Source organism: Populus euphratica, unplaced genomic scaffold, assembly GCF_000495115.2.
Source record: "Populus euphratica unplaced genomic scaffold, PopEup_1.0 scaffold3.1, whole genome shotgun sequence".
NCBI lineage: Eukaryota > Viridiplantae > Streptophyta > Magnoliopsida > Malpighiales > Salicaceae > Populus > Populus euphratica.
The window spans coordinates 539,289-553,335 of NW_011499847.1; the positions used below are offsets into that span (position 1 = coordinate 539,289).

Sequence of the window (14,047 nt, forward strand, 5' to 3'; positions counted from 1 at the left end):
AAACCATGTCGATCGAGATGAAAAATGAGTTTCGGAACGTTTCGAGTCAAAACCGTCATTTTTTGTCAAAACCAAGTCCACTAGGTCAATACGGGTTAAACCACGTCGATCGGGATGAAAAATAAGTTTCGAGCCATTTCGGGTCAAAACCATCATTTTCGGTCAAAACCAACATTTTTAGTCAAAACCGAGTCCACCGGGTCAATACGGGTCCAACCATGTCAACCGGGATGAAAAATGAGTTTCGGAACGTTTCGAGTCAAAACCGTCATTTTCGGTCAAAACCGAATCCACCAGGTCAATACGGGTCCCACCAAGTTGACCGCGATGAAAAAATGAGTTTCAGGCTATTTTTGGTCAAAACTGTTATTTTTTGTCAAAAAACCCGATCCACCGAGTTGATACCCGTATAAAAAAAAATTGTAATTAAAATTGGTTTTTAGCAGTTGAAAAGCTTTTTATAATACTGATTTGAATTTTTAATTTTACCCCTATAAATAAATATTATTATTATATATAATAAAACAAAAAAAATAATACAATTTTGTCACAGTAGGCAGAGGATTTCTGCCGATGGTAGGCGATGTAGCTGTACATTGAAAATTTTGCACAGTCTCGTGATTAACTACACAATTTGTGATTCGTTGTCCCTTATCATTGGCTATAAATAGCCAATAAAACCAAGACCCTATAATTCTAAATTCGAAAGCAAACTATTTATATTACCATTTGTGTTACTATTTATTTATTTTCTACTTTTTCTTCGGGCGAGTAAGATATTGATTTAAAAAAAACAATTTGAAAAATACCAAAAATATCTCAACCGTTAGATCTAATAGTATTTAAATCTGAGCCTTTGATTTTTTTAGTATACAATAAGCTTTACCACACCAGATTAAAACCTAAATCCATCTCGGCCTTTAAAATAATCTACCCTTTGATCCTGTTGCACCACGTCATCAGGTGTACCAAACACTCAGTACACCGCGACACACCATATCATAGCCCAGCTCATCCTGACCGTCTGATCTACTTGCAGATCAAGCCAATCACAGCCGCACAAATCTGTTCATCCACGATCCAACGGCTCCCAAACTTCAGATGCACCGGTACACCATACATTCGTTCACACCGTATCAAAGCTCAGAGCCCCTCTCTCCTCTCGCCGACAATTCTCTCTCTCTCCTCTGATCTTCCATTTCCGGTCATTTTAAGCGGCCAAACCACCATAAAAAGGTGCATCACCTCTTCTGAAGCAAAACCCCAGCTGTTTTACATGTTTTCATCACCGAATCTGGCCAGAAAAAGGTCGCATCTGTCATCGGCCAACCAAGCTTCAAGTCGTCGATTCTCCTTTATCAGCCATCAACGGCCGTCGAGACCACCACCATCAGAATCCTCGTCCTCAGATCTACCAAAATCAACCATCTTTTGGCCAAAACCTCACCGAAAAAGTTAGTCGCCACCAATAGTAGCCGCACGTGAGCCACACGCGCCGCCAATGGCATTTTGGTAAATTTTAGAGAAATCCGAGGTATTTCAGTCTTTTACCTATACAATGGCACTCAGGTAATTGTTTATGATTTTTATGGTATTTTTGATATTTTTATATGTAAATACTTGTAAATTTTTGCATGTAAAAAAAACAAAAAAATAAATTTAAAATAAATAACGACGTGGGTCCAACACCCATTTTATCATGTAGTTCATGGGTCAAAACCCGATTCTTAAGAATGGATATACTCATTTCTCAATGATATCAAATTAATTTTTGTTTTATTAAATAAATATTATTTGTCGACATATCTCTTTTATTTACAGAAAATGACCGATGTCAAAAATTCAAATATCAAATATGGATTATGTCCATTATTATTTCTTTTGGTAAATTAGACGTAACTCTCTTTTTTAGGGACAAACGTCGACATTTTAGACGAAGTCTCCTAATTTTAGGGACTGGTGTCATTTTTAACATGTCTTCTATTTTTAGGGACCGACGTTAACCATCTTAAAAAATTTACAAATAAGCTCAAAAGATAATAGCATTTGAATCAAATAAAAAAAACACACAAGTAAAGGTAACATTTCTCTGAAAGGATATTTTAAGGGTGATATCTACCTTCCCTTAATCATAACTAACCCAGTACCCGAATCTCTAGGACCAGTGTTTAATTTTGGATTTCTAGTTCCCTCAAATTACTAGATGGCGACTCCAATAAAATCTTTATTTTCCTCAATCAAGAAAAAAAAACAATTATTCTTTTTTGTTAAAACAAACAAAATAGAGTGGAGTCATCGCCCGACATCATGTAACGATAACAGCTACTCCACTTTCTTTCTTTTTCTCTTCTCTTCACTCTCTCTCTCATGTTACTCTGAAATGATACCTCTATTTATAAGTAATTCAATGGTAGACAAGAGGTCATAAATTCTAACATAAATGGTGGCAACACGTGAATTGTACCATTTTATTAATGATTGGTGCAACTTGACTTGATAATACACACCTAGTATTATAGGCTTTTAACAATAGCAACCCTCTTTCTTAGGACAGACTGCGAATGTTGTTGCCTATTAAATAACAATATCTCAACACTAATTTGGATAACTATATTAAAGTATTTGGAACAATTTTAAAACTATTATAACAACTATAAAATTATATGAAACATTGGGGTGTTGGGAATAAAGGGGCTCCTTCAGAATTTTTTTCTTTTCAAAATTTTGGTCTCCAGTAATGTTATGGCCACTGTAAAAAGTGAAAAGAGGACTTGATGCAATAAACATAAAAAAAGGAAAATTAGTTGGTTTAGACATGGATATCACACCCAATTTAAGATTTAAGTCTAAAGTTTGCCAGGTTAAATCTAAAATCATGTGCGTTTTGAAATTTTAAACATAAAACAATATTATTTTGAATAATTTAAAAAAATATCATTTAAACAAAAATTATAATTTTTTTTTTTAAATTAACCCAGTTTCGAGTTTAATAAAATTAACTTGGTTTAGCAAATTAATTTTTTAACATGCCAGACTTCATGCAAGTACACCGAGCATTGTAAGCTATTACAGTGTTAAGTAAATAGGGGCATCCAAAATATTGGCTCCATATCATAATTGAATAATTAATTTATTCAATTTCTTAATTGATCATTTCCAGACAAAAGGAAGTGCTCGATTGCTTGATCACAACCGGATCCTGTCCTAAAAAAAATTGAAATTGGGTTCAATCTATGAATTTCCAAATTGATTTTTGTTATTTTTCCTTATTCTTGTAGACTAGGGTTTCGGGGAACAAAGAGCATAAACTATAACTCAAGTTCTGTTCACCGTTATTCTCATCATCTGATGGACATGTCAGAGTCTTTAGCCTCAAATTCTAAGGCTTACTTGAGAACTTCCCCTTTGCCTTAGGCATGAGGTGATCAACTCTTTACACATCTAAAGCATATATAATCCAGTCCCTTTACAGTGTCCACAGCCGAAAGGCCGTCTGCAGGCGAATCCATTGAAGCTTCAAAGAGAAAAGGAATAACTGAAACCAAAGAAAACATGTCAAAAAACGAAAGTTCTTTCACAGTATAAAAAAACCAACAGATTTGGGAGCTTTCATATTCACTTGAAAGATAACTACCAATAGAAAGGCCAAGATGAATACTACTGAGGAAATGGCTGGTCAACTTAACGATCATGCCTATGAAGATTACAAGCCAACATTGGAGTGGGTTCGAGATGCTGGATTCGACACCCTACTTGTGTATATTCCAGGTGACATTCCATCCCTTTAAATGTTTTCAGAATTTTATTCATTAGTTCTCCTTGTTTTTTAACAGCTCTGGTTAGTAATTGTTAGTTTTCTTTAAAGCTGGTTTAGTCTCGCAATTCTCCGTAATTATGCTCGGCAGGGCCGCATAGAAATAACAGCATCTTGAAGAAAGAGAGGAGAGTTTGCTGATATGAGGTTGTTTGTGTTGCTTCTGCAGGTTTTAAGAAACAGCAACTGAAGGTTCAGGTGACGTCAACTCGAACACTCAGGATCATGGGCGAACGCTTTCATGGTGACAATAAATGGAGCAGTTTTCACAAGGAGCTTCCTATTCCATTGTATTATGATGTTAATCAAATCAGTGCAAAGTTTGAGGGTGGCATACTTCAAGTCAAACACCCCAAGAAGATTACAAGTCCAGCCAACCCAGTGCAGGAAACAGCAGAGCCTCAAAAGCCCAACAATGAAGAAACACAAGATCAAAAAATTGGACAAGAATTTGATCAAGAAGTTCCTCCAAATAGTGAAACTGATGAACCAGCAAGTGGGAAAATCAATGGGGTAGAAAATGCTACTGTTACTGAGGCTAACAATATCCATGTTCCTCCCAAGACTTCGGAGGACCAGAAGAGTGATCTTGGCTTAGCCGAACCAGAAAAGAACGCCAGCACAGGTGATGAAAAGCATGAAGATGACGGCTACTCTGTCCAGGATGCTGCAAAGATGCAACAGGAAGAAGAAACTGCTGTCGTTAGTGGTATTTCTAATGCTAACTTAGCACGTAATAAGCAGGGTTTTGGAGGTCTGGTAGCAGAGATGAAGAAGCCAAGAAAATCAACACACTTTGTTGTGGCTACTGGTTTATTAATCCTGGTACTTGGGATTTATGTTCAAAATGCTATCAGATCTAGTGGAGAAGCTGAGAACTAGAGGATCCGAGACTAAGAATTGTGCTGTAAACCTTTGAATAAGGGGTACATGACCTCAAAACATGTTTGAAAACGTACAATGTTGAATAAAGGGCTCAAAAATTGCATAATTTCTGCAAATATGCACAGAATAATATTAAATAAAGAGAAGGAATAAGCCTTCTTTTATGTGTTAGAGAAAGATTTATTTGTATGTCTCCGTCTCCGGTCCTTCAAACAAACACGATTTTATCCCTTTTGTATTTGTTTTTCCTGTTATGAAACATTAACCAATCGCAACCTGAGATTTGGTGCTGAAAAAGATGTGATTAACAATGTTCATAGCAGACAATTCACAGAATGCGTCTTTTGAGAAGTTTCAACATAATAGCTTATTATAACATCAAAAATACGACTTTGAATTTCAGTATTTTTTTAGTTCCAGAGAACTTCTAAAAGCAATTATAGGGCTTTTAATTATATATCCAATTCATGTTGTCAGCATGGAAGAAAAATCAATTAAACTATACACAGATCAGTACTGAACTGGAATACCATCCTCGCTCTTCACCTGTTATTTCGGGAAGCAAGAAGGTATCCTTTTTTAACCTGCCTTCGACCAATAACGCATGCTTCCTTCACCCGGAATTCTAAAGTATAGTAAGGAAAGAGTCAAGACGACATGAATTAGTGCTTACGTTCTCTATATGAAAATCGAATGGTTGATTCCTTGAGCTATATGAACGTACTCACTAAGAGATAATACATTAGGAAGAAAGAGATCTAGCAATTGTATTTTGTACATATTTGATCCTTTTAAATAGGCTGTAAAGCTATCTTCAAAAGAAATCAATTGGAATAAAAGGCCACAAAGCACTTACACAGAATTTCGCGCTTTGCCTCGCTCAGGAGGCAAAATCAAAGAAGCTTCGGAATGAAAAGAAACAATTTACGTAACGAATAATAAGAGAAATAACATGGGAGTGCAAAGAAAATTCCTATCACATTACAAATCTTTTTTTACCTTGTGCATAAAACCAGGAAATCTGGAACCTTTCAAGCTCACTTGAAAGATTTTACATATCATTAGAAAGCCTAAGATGGATAGCACTAAGCCATTGGCTAAATTTGAGGATCATGTCTATGAAGATATTGATCCTAAAATGGAATGGGTGAAAAATGATGGATTCGACACCCTACTTGTGCATCTGCCAGGTGAAATTTCATCATACCCTGAGATGTTCTATAATTCTAGTCATTTGTTCTTGTCTACAATCATTTGTTTGCTTTAAAGGGTGTTTAGTCAGTAATTTGCTTTATTCTTGCTCAATATTAGATAGTAATATAAAATCATTCTTACAATATAACTTAATAGCTTAAATTTTTGAATTGAAATGATTTTTTGATACAATATCATTTAAAAAGATGTGTAACAGAAAAAATATAAAATCATTCTTGTTATTTCACCGTTTAAGTTTTTGGGTTGTGTAATAAGATTGCTTATATTGATCCTACAGGTTTTACAAAGCAGCAAATAAAGATCCAAGCAAACACAGGTGAACAAAAACTCAAGATCACAGGAGAGAGCCATCAAGGAGACAATAAATGGATCCGTTTTAAAAAGAAGCTTACTGTTTCATCAGATTATGATCTTAATCAAGTCCGTGCAAGGTTTGCGGGTGGAGTTCTTTATATCAAACACCCCAAGAAGATAACCAGTCCAACAAAACCAGTGCAGGACAATAATGCAGACCCATCTGTAGAGCCTCAAAAGCCTGCAAAACCAGACGACCAAAATAGTGGACAAGACCCGGCTGCTCAAGAAGTACCTCCAAAGACCGAGGTAAAAGGACAAACAAGGGGAGATATTGATGGGAAAACAAATGCTACTTCAACTGAGGCTAACTTGAAGGATCAGAAGAGTGATTATATCTTGCCTGAAGAGGGAAAGGCCACGGGCACAAGTGAAAAGCATGAAACTGATGGCGGTGGTGGCTTGGTAGCAAATAAAAAGCAGCTGAGAATATCACCAACAGTGTTTGTGTCAACTGGTTTGTTTGTTCTTGTTATTGTTCTTGCTCTTGCTCTTGGGCTTTATGTTCGAAAGGCTATGAGGTTTCACGGAGAATATGAGAGCTAGAGGATCGAAGAACACACTACCTCATGATTTTTCAAGTGTGCTTATGAATAAATTCTGCAGGGTGTCAAAACATGCTTGAAAGGTAAACAAGTTGAATAAAAGGTCAAAATTTGAAGATTATGCAATTGTACTTCAGGGAAGTGAAGCTGAAATTGCAGTCTTCTCCAGCTTAATTTCTTAGATTTTTTTAGCATATAATTGTCACGACCCAATTCTTAGATGTATAACTAGTATATAGGCAAAGTTTTCCTCAAACCCAAACTTACATACAAATAACTCAATCAAAGTCCAATGCAGTATTAATAACAAAATTAATTTCATAATATAATTTTATTGTCTTAATACAAGAGTTAATACAAATTTATAATTGTCAAGTACTAACTAAACATAAAGGAAAGGTATAATTACAACAAAAAAAAACAAGTTCTAAAGGTCCAACAAAATAACCCACTAACAAACTATAAACCTGAAAAAAAAAATAATAAAAGAGTAAGTTCAACGACTCAATAAATAGATAATGTTCAATATACATACACAAGGTAATGCAACAATGAGGAATGTATATATAATTATGGCTCTAAATTATTATAGGAAGGCTTCTCAAATAGATAATAACAAGAATATCATAAGGTAAAGCTCATCAGAAAATCAAAATGCAATGAGCATGAGGCTCCCATATTGTGAGATAATCAGTCCACACAGGTTGGTGACTCTCCCGATCTATTAGGGTTTAGATATGATGTGCACAGAGAATAACATTACCTTATTAGCATGAGTACTGTGACTAGCATACCATAGGTTGATAATCATAATCAAACAGATATACTCATATCTCAAGACTCAACTCATGATATTAATTAAATAAGGAGCTATCAATTCAGAAGTCAATCCAAAATATATACTGGTTCATATCAAAAATTCATGTTTAACAACTGATCATATTTTATCATAACAAGGATAATAATCAACATATATATTATCAAGAAGCATGATTCAATTCAAATTAACAAATCAAATATTTATAATATTTCTCATGCATATAAAAAATTATTCACTCATCTGACTTGAAAACAAACAAAACTCGAAAGTAGATACCGAAGAAAATCCTATTAATGTCCTGCTAGTAGAATATCAAAATTGTCTGAATACAAAGGAGACATAATCAAAATTTGACTCAAAAGAACATACAACCTATTTAATACACTTAACTAAGGGTATATTTCATAACCCTATATGTTTTTAGACCAAACTAATTATTTTTCTAAAAACTCAAAATTAAATGGTTTTTTCAAAATCTAATACATAATAAAATAAATAATAAAATTGATAATAATTTACTAAATAAACCTTAATTATCCATTTACGAGATCTGCAAAAGTTAATATTATAACTAGGGACCAATTTGAATTTTATTATATTTTTAAGGGTCAAATTGTAACTTTGTCAAATTAGAGGACCAAACTAAAAAGTATTATAAATTCATGACTATAGTGGAATTTTGTCCATAATCCATCCTAATTTCTTTCTAGAATCTCAAATTATGATTCAAGGACCATTCTAGAATTTTCTAAATTTTTGGGTCAAATTGTAATTTTTGTAAAATAAAAGGACCAAATTGAAAGTGTTAAAACTTCATAACTATACTGTAATTCTACCCATAATTCATCTTTTATTCTGTTCAGAATCTTGGAATGTGCTCCTGGGACTAATATATAATTTTTTCAAAGTTTAGGGACTAAACTATAATTTTCACAGATTGAGGGACCAAACTGAATTTTCATCACCTTCAACCTCAAACCTAGAATTTATACAAATTGCCTACTGTTTTCTTCTGATTTTTAACATAAATTCACCATTCAATCAAAACTATAACTCAAAATCATCATATTTATCTACAATCTTTCATAATCAACTAAATAATTAATTACTTATAACAATCAACCCATAACATTCAAATCAATTTATCAATCAACTCAAAATACAATCTTCAAAACCCTAATATTCATCAAAATAAAAATTTAAAGCTAAAAGAACATACATTTATACGTTTAAAAACCTTAATCTTACATTTAAACTTATTTTTTCTGACTCCTTTTTATTTTTCTTTTTTCTTCTCTTTTTCTTTCTCCCTTCTCTCCTGACGTCCCTCCTTCTAAAATTTCAGATCCCTCTTTTTTCTTTTTCCTTTTTAATTTATACTTATTATATTTATTAAATGATTATAATACTCTTTATTCATTTATATCCCCTTTTAAGCCTACAAGGGCTTTATTTTTTTTTCAGCTTATTTATTTTAAAATATCACAATTATATAAATAGAAAATTCATCCTTTTTATGAAAAAAAAAAAAGTTAGAATTGAATGGTTTATTGTTCTGATCTTCTGTTGCTTTTGAATTCCAATCCCTTCTGATGAAAATTAAAAGGCATTGTGTTTTCATTTTACTATATCATGTATATTTTACTTATTCAATACAATTTTTCAATAATAATATATTTTTCCTTTTAATATATGCAAAAAAAAATGATTCATTCAATAAAAAAAAAATCTTACTTAATTTTTTTATGTAAATGTTGAAAAACATTATATATATTAAATAAATTACAATTTACTTTGATTAATTAATTTTCTTTGGTATTCATTTCATGAAATATAAAGAAAAAATTATAATATAATTATATAGGTGGCAAATATTTTACAGAAACTTTATTTTAAAAAAATGAAAAGGTAGAAAAAACAAAACAAAAGGGATCAGACCTGTGCCCCGGAACCAGCCAGGTGCGGATGGGATTGCAATCAAGTTGATTAAACTATGAACACGCTCGCAAAAAGGCGATGTATCAGGGAGAAAGAGATCAACAAATTTGGGACCTTCATCGTATCAATAGAAAGCCTAAGATGGATAGTACTATGCCATTGGCTAAAGTTAATGATCGTGTCTATGAAGTTATTGATCCAACAATGGAATGGGTGCGAGAGGCTGGATTTGACACCCTTCTTGTGAATCTAACAGGTGTTAATTCCTTAAAAAAATGTTAATAGAATTCTTGTCATCTGTTCTTGTTCTTGTGATCTTGTAACTAGGCTTTCAAGGCAATAGCTTATATTCATTTTCTAAGAGAACTATGATTTTTTTGTTGCTTTTGTGTTCCAAACACTTGTTATGACGATTAAAAGGTCTTTTACAAGTCATTTTTTCTCAGCGTCAAAGAAAAATTGATTAGAGTTTAATACCTATGGGCCTTTGGCAGTGCTCAGTACAAGGTGATAATTATATTCTAGGGAGAAAGTGATCTATCAATTGCACTGAATCAATAACCTTGTTCCATTGGGAACTCCAAGCTCACAGCCACCCATTGGTTGTCGCTAATTGGCATCACAGTGATGCCATTTGGTAAAGCAATGTCTGGATAGCATGGATACACCCTGACCCTGTTGCAAAGTAAGTAGCTTCGTGGTCTTGTAGCCTTCCTCACATTTGAGTCAGAAATTGTGGGAGCGGAACTGCTGTTATGTGTCCAGGTAAAGGAAGATGAGCCTTCTGGTGATGAGGTAGGAACATATTCAGAACAAGAGGATGATTCCTGATTTCCAATCACTTCAACAATAGCAGGTTTTTCAGGTGATGGTGACAGTATGGAATCCTCAGGCCCAGCTTTGGCATTGCCTGATTTAGGATCAGCGAAGTTTACCTCTTGAACTGCATCTGTGATAAGCATGATCCCAGATATATAAGTCCGGCAGCGTAGTTCCAGGCTAGGAACTTGTGAGGATAAACTAAAAATATAAATCACATTAACACAAACCATATTTGAGTGATATGATGTCTTTAGTTTCTGCAGAATGTTCTTCATCAACAATGACTGGAGATGATAATTGACCATTTTGTTTGAGGTGCTGTTGCAGATTTTCAGCTGTGGTCATGTCTAAGCCAGGAGTAGAGTTGAGAGTTTCATCTGGTGAAAAATTTGGGGGATCTGACTCTGCATTCCTGTTCAGTGCACCTAATAAGAAAGAAAAAAAACTAGTGATCAGATGGACCTCCATGGATTTTCCAGTATGCCTGTTCTAGGGGAGAGGTGGCTGTAATGAACCTCAGGTTCTTGAATGGAAATTTATCTTCCAGCCATATGATCATAAATACTGGTGAAATTAACCAGAAGACCAAAGTTTTTGGTGCCCAAAATAATGGTATAGGCAGCCTCATAAAAAGAATGAATTGACTTACGCTCCTTCAGAACAGTATAAGCAGCTCTTGCAGATTTCAACTCTGCCTCTTTCTTGGATTTTCCCGCTTTGCCATAAAATTTCTCTCCTTCTATCTCCACAAAAGAAAAGAATGTCGGCATGTGAAGTGCACCAGATTTTATAATTTTATAAACCGGCATGGATAGATCTTCTCTCTGAGCTAACTCCTGCAAGGCATTCTTGTAAAAGCCAGAGTCATCCTGGACAGCACAAAGAATGAACGAATGTAACTCATGAGTTGACATTGTCTACACTCATACTACACAAAAAACTAGATAGAGCAGGTATAATTGTGTGATCAGTTAAATAAACTAGCCTCAAGAAAGCCATTTGTTGACAGAGACATCAAGGCAGCCTTTGCAGCAGCATGTTCAGCTGCCTTCAAAGTATTGAAGAATTCTGGGCTTTCACTGGTATGCCCGTCAACTGTGACAGTAGCCTTGAAGAATGGAGCATGAGAGGGACCCTCACGTGTGTTGGAGTAGGTTGGCAAATCACAGTTTTTCCATCGAGCATAGTTTTGCAGGTGGCTCTTGTACTTCAAAGGCGTATCTGAAAGCAAGAGTCGGATGTTGGTAGGTACTTTATGGTAGTTTTGACAACAAAATGTAAGCTTCAGAATAACTCATAAATTCCATAGATTAGGCAAGGAAAAAGAAGATGAAATCATAAATGTCTCACTGCCCACCAGCTTTGAACAGATGAAATCTAGGTACTTTTGGGTGTAAAATAAATGTCTCACTGCCCACCAGCTTTGACACCCAAACTAAGGGATTGAACATCTGATTCTTGATTTGTTTCTTTAACATTTTGCCCCCCAGCATGTGGCTCAGCACTTGAGATTAAAGCATCTGTAAGAAGTAACGTGCTTAGACAGTATAGCTTCAAGCGTCATTTCACTGGAAATTACAATATTCCTTGATGCATTTGTATCTAGATTTATTCAGTGGTCCCTGACAATCTTAGCAGCCTTAGAGTCCATAGCTAATTCATAGATTTTCTAAGATAAAATTACAAGAGGACCAAAAAGATAACTGCACTAAAAGCATAGGCTATTTTTCAAGCTGGTTCTAGTTCTGATACAATCAACAATTTAGAGCCTCATTCAGTAAGATCAAGAACATGATATAATTCAAATAAAGAGATCTATAAAATTCAATCAAGTTCATTCTGAATTTCTCACAATTTTTAGGATCAGAAACACTTGAATGACTATCAAGTTCCTGAGATGTTTCATTAGTTTCCGGTCCGTTGGCCAAGGTTCCTGGAATCATGAAGGAACCTGATAGTGAAGGAGTCAGAGATAATGATAGACTAAATTTTGCTGCAATGTGCATAGTAATTAGTAAGTTTAATATCATGGTTAAAATCAGCCAAATTAGTGGAACAATTGAATATTTTTGCACTGTATATTTCTTGCACTATGAATCAATCATCCATTACTATTGCCAATATGTAAAGACCAAAGAAATTTTGAAGCAAAGATCACATTTATGAATGAAGATAATCCACGGTAATGTAGTTTCCACAGAAGTAAACCTTCGTCAACTAACAAGATACTGTATAATCCAAGAAATTAACCATAGCAAAAATTTGCTGCAAGCTTACAGCTCTAAGGAACTGTGTAGAGAGGAAAAATTAGACACTGAATTTGATTTCCTTCCTTCCGTGTTCCTTCTCAAAAGTTTTTTCATGAAACTATTCTGTAAGAAACTCATAAATCTCACGCAATGAAATTTTTCTCTCGAAACAAACAGAACAAGGACAGAAACAACAAGTACAAAAGGTATCGAAAGCCTGAAATGCAAATCCAAAAACTTCCTTTCGAGCAGAGAAGAGAATGCCGTGAGATTGATTGATTTCCAAGAATTCATCAGTTCAGAGAACAATATTAAATTCTACAACTATGTGTGAGAGTGAATGAGTGTTAAGTTCATTACTTGGAGGTGGAGGAGAAGTGAAGTGAAGGAAGGCCATCTTGGCAGCATCATTATGGGCATCCTTAGAAGATTTGCAAGAAGCAGAAGAATGAAAGGAGATGCCATTAACATAAACAGAAGCCTTGAAACAAGGGGTGTGATCAGGTCCATCCTTCATAGCTGAGTATTTTGGCAAGCCCCATTGCCTCTTATGGCACACCTCCTGTAGCTTAGTCTTGTACATTTCTCTCTAATCTCTGAATCAAAATTCAATTATCTAGAGGAAGAAGAAGAGTTGTTGCCAGTATTTGTTAACGATTTCATGTTAATATTGTGGTTTTTGTAGCTGGCAAGCCCCATTGCCTCTTATGGCACACCTCCTGTAGCTTAGTCTTGTACATTTCTCTCTAATCTCTGAATCAAAATTCAATTATCTAGAGGAAGAAGAAGAGTTGTTGCCAGTATTTGTTAACGATTTCATGTTAATATTGTGGTTTTTGTAGCATGAAATCAAACGCTTATAATGTTGCTAATGATGCTTCCTGCATGCAGCTGCTCTTTTTTCATGGTTCAGTTATATTTTCAGTGAATTATTTTTCAGTCCCTGGATTTAAATGCAGTTATAACTTAGTCCTTTATGTTTAAAAATTTATATATGTCGATTCTTTGATCCATGTTGACCGTTGAAGACATCAATTGGTTTTCTCTAAATTCTCACCATGTTGTTTTTCTCTTTAAGAATTTAAATTGCTAAATGGTACGTTTGGGATAAACCAGTGGATTAAGTTATAGGTGTTCAATCATGAAGAATTAAGTTATACTTGGGTTGAAAATACCGACTAAAAGAATATTTATATATATATATAACAAAAAAACAACATCATTTTAAAAAAAATCAAAAATCAAACTGGATTTAACCAAGTCAATAAAATCACGATTAACCTAGTTCAAGTTGACTTTTTTTATACACCTAACCCCAGATCTTTGGCTAGGTTTAGGATTTTTACATTTGATCACAAAGCAGCACAGAAATGGAAAATGCAGAAGCAAGCAAGGGCTAAGGGGG

General features: G+C 34.3%; 3 protein-coding genes across 3 annotated transcripts; 2 read left to right on the forward strand and 1 right to left on the reverse strand.

Moving 5' to 3' along the window:
- Nucleotides 1-3,636: 3,636 nt before the first annotated feature.
- Nucleotides 3,637-4,867, forward strand: LOC105139358 (uncharacterized). Its single transcript, XM_011045769.1, has 2 exons — nt 3,637-3,768; nt 3,984-4,867. Exons 1-2 carry the CDS (start codon nt 3,651-3,653, stop codon nt 4,694-4,696), a joined length of 831 nt encoding a protein of 276 aa, XP_011044071.1. The 5' UTR covers nt 3,637-3,650; the 3' UTR covers nt 4,697-4,867.
- An 806-nt stretch (nt 4,868-5,673) lies between these two features.
- On the forward strand, nt 5,674-6,992 carry LOC105139365 (inactive protein RESTRICTED TEV MOVEMENT 2-like). The gene is made up of 2 exons (XM_011045781.1): nt 5,674-5,889; nt 6,192-6,992. Exons 1-2 carry the CDS (start codon nt 5,775-5,777, stop codon nt 6,812-6,814), a joined length of 738 nt encoding a protein of 245 aa, XP_011044083.1. The 5' UTR covers nt 5,674-5,774; the 3' UTR covers nt 6,815-6,992.
- A 3,065-nt stretch (nt 6,993-10,057) lies between these two features.
- On the reverse strand, nt 10,058-13,225 carry LOC105110931 (double-stranded RNA-binding protein 1-like). The gene is made up of 4 exons (XM_011006145.1): nt 12,968-13,225; nt 11,043-11,262; nt 10,621-10,818; nt 10,058-10,520 (listed from the first exon to the last, which is right to left on the reverse strand). Exons 1-4 carry the CDS (start codon nt 13,223-13,225, stop codon nt 10,126-10,128), a joined length of 1,071 nt encoding a protein of 356 aa, XP_011004447.1. The 3' UTR covers nt 10,058-10,125.
- Nucleotides 13,226-14,047: the final 822 nt, after the last annotated feature.

Bases quoted from the DNA above. Each gene is read 5' to 3' on its own strand.
- LOC105139358 (XM_011045769.1), top strand. From the start codon at position 3,651: ATGAATACTACTGAGGAAATGGCTGGTCAACTTAACGATCATGCCTAT. The intron at 3,769-3,983 runs GTGACATTCCAT...TTGCTTCTGCAG, and splicing joins CCTACTTGTGTATATTCCAG to GTTTTAAGAAACAGCAACTG.
- LOC105139365 (XM_011045781.1), top strand. From the start codon at position 5,775: ATGGATAGCACTAAGCCATTGGCTAAATTTGAGGATCATGTCTATGAA. The intron at 5,890-6,191 runs GTGAAATTTCAT...TTGATCCTACAG, and splicing joins CCTACTTGTGCATCTGCCAG to GTTTTACAAAGCAGCAAATA.
- LOC105110931 (XM_011006145.1), bottom strand. From the start codon at position 13,225: ATGTACAAGACTAAGCTACAGGAGGTGTGCCATAAGAGGCAATGGGGC. The intron at 11,263-12,967 runs GTTGTAGAATTT...TGTGCTGTCCAG, and splicing joins CTCATTCACTCTCACACATA to GATGACTCTGGCTTTTACAA. The intron at 10,819-11,042 runs GTAAGTCAATTC...CTTTCTTATTAG, and splicing joins TTATACTGTTCTGAAGGAGC to GTGCACTGAACAGGAATGCA.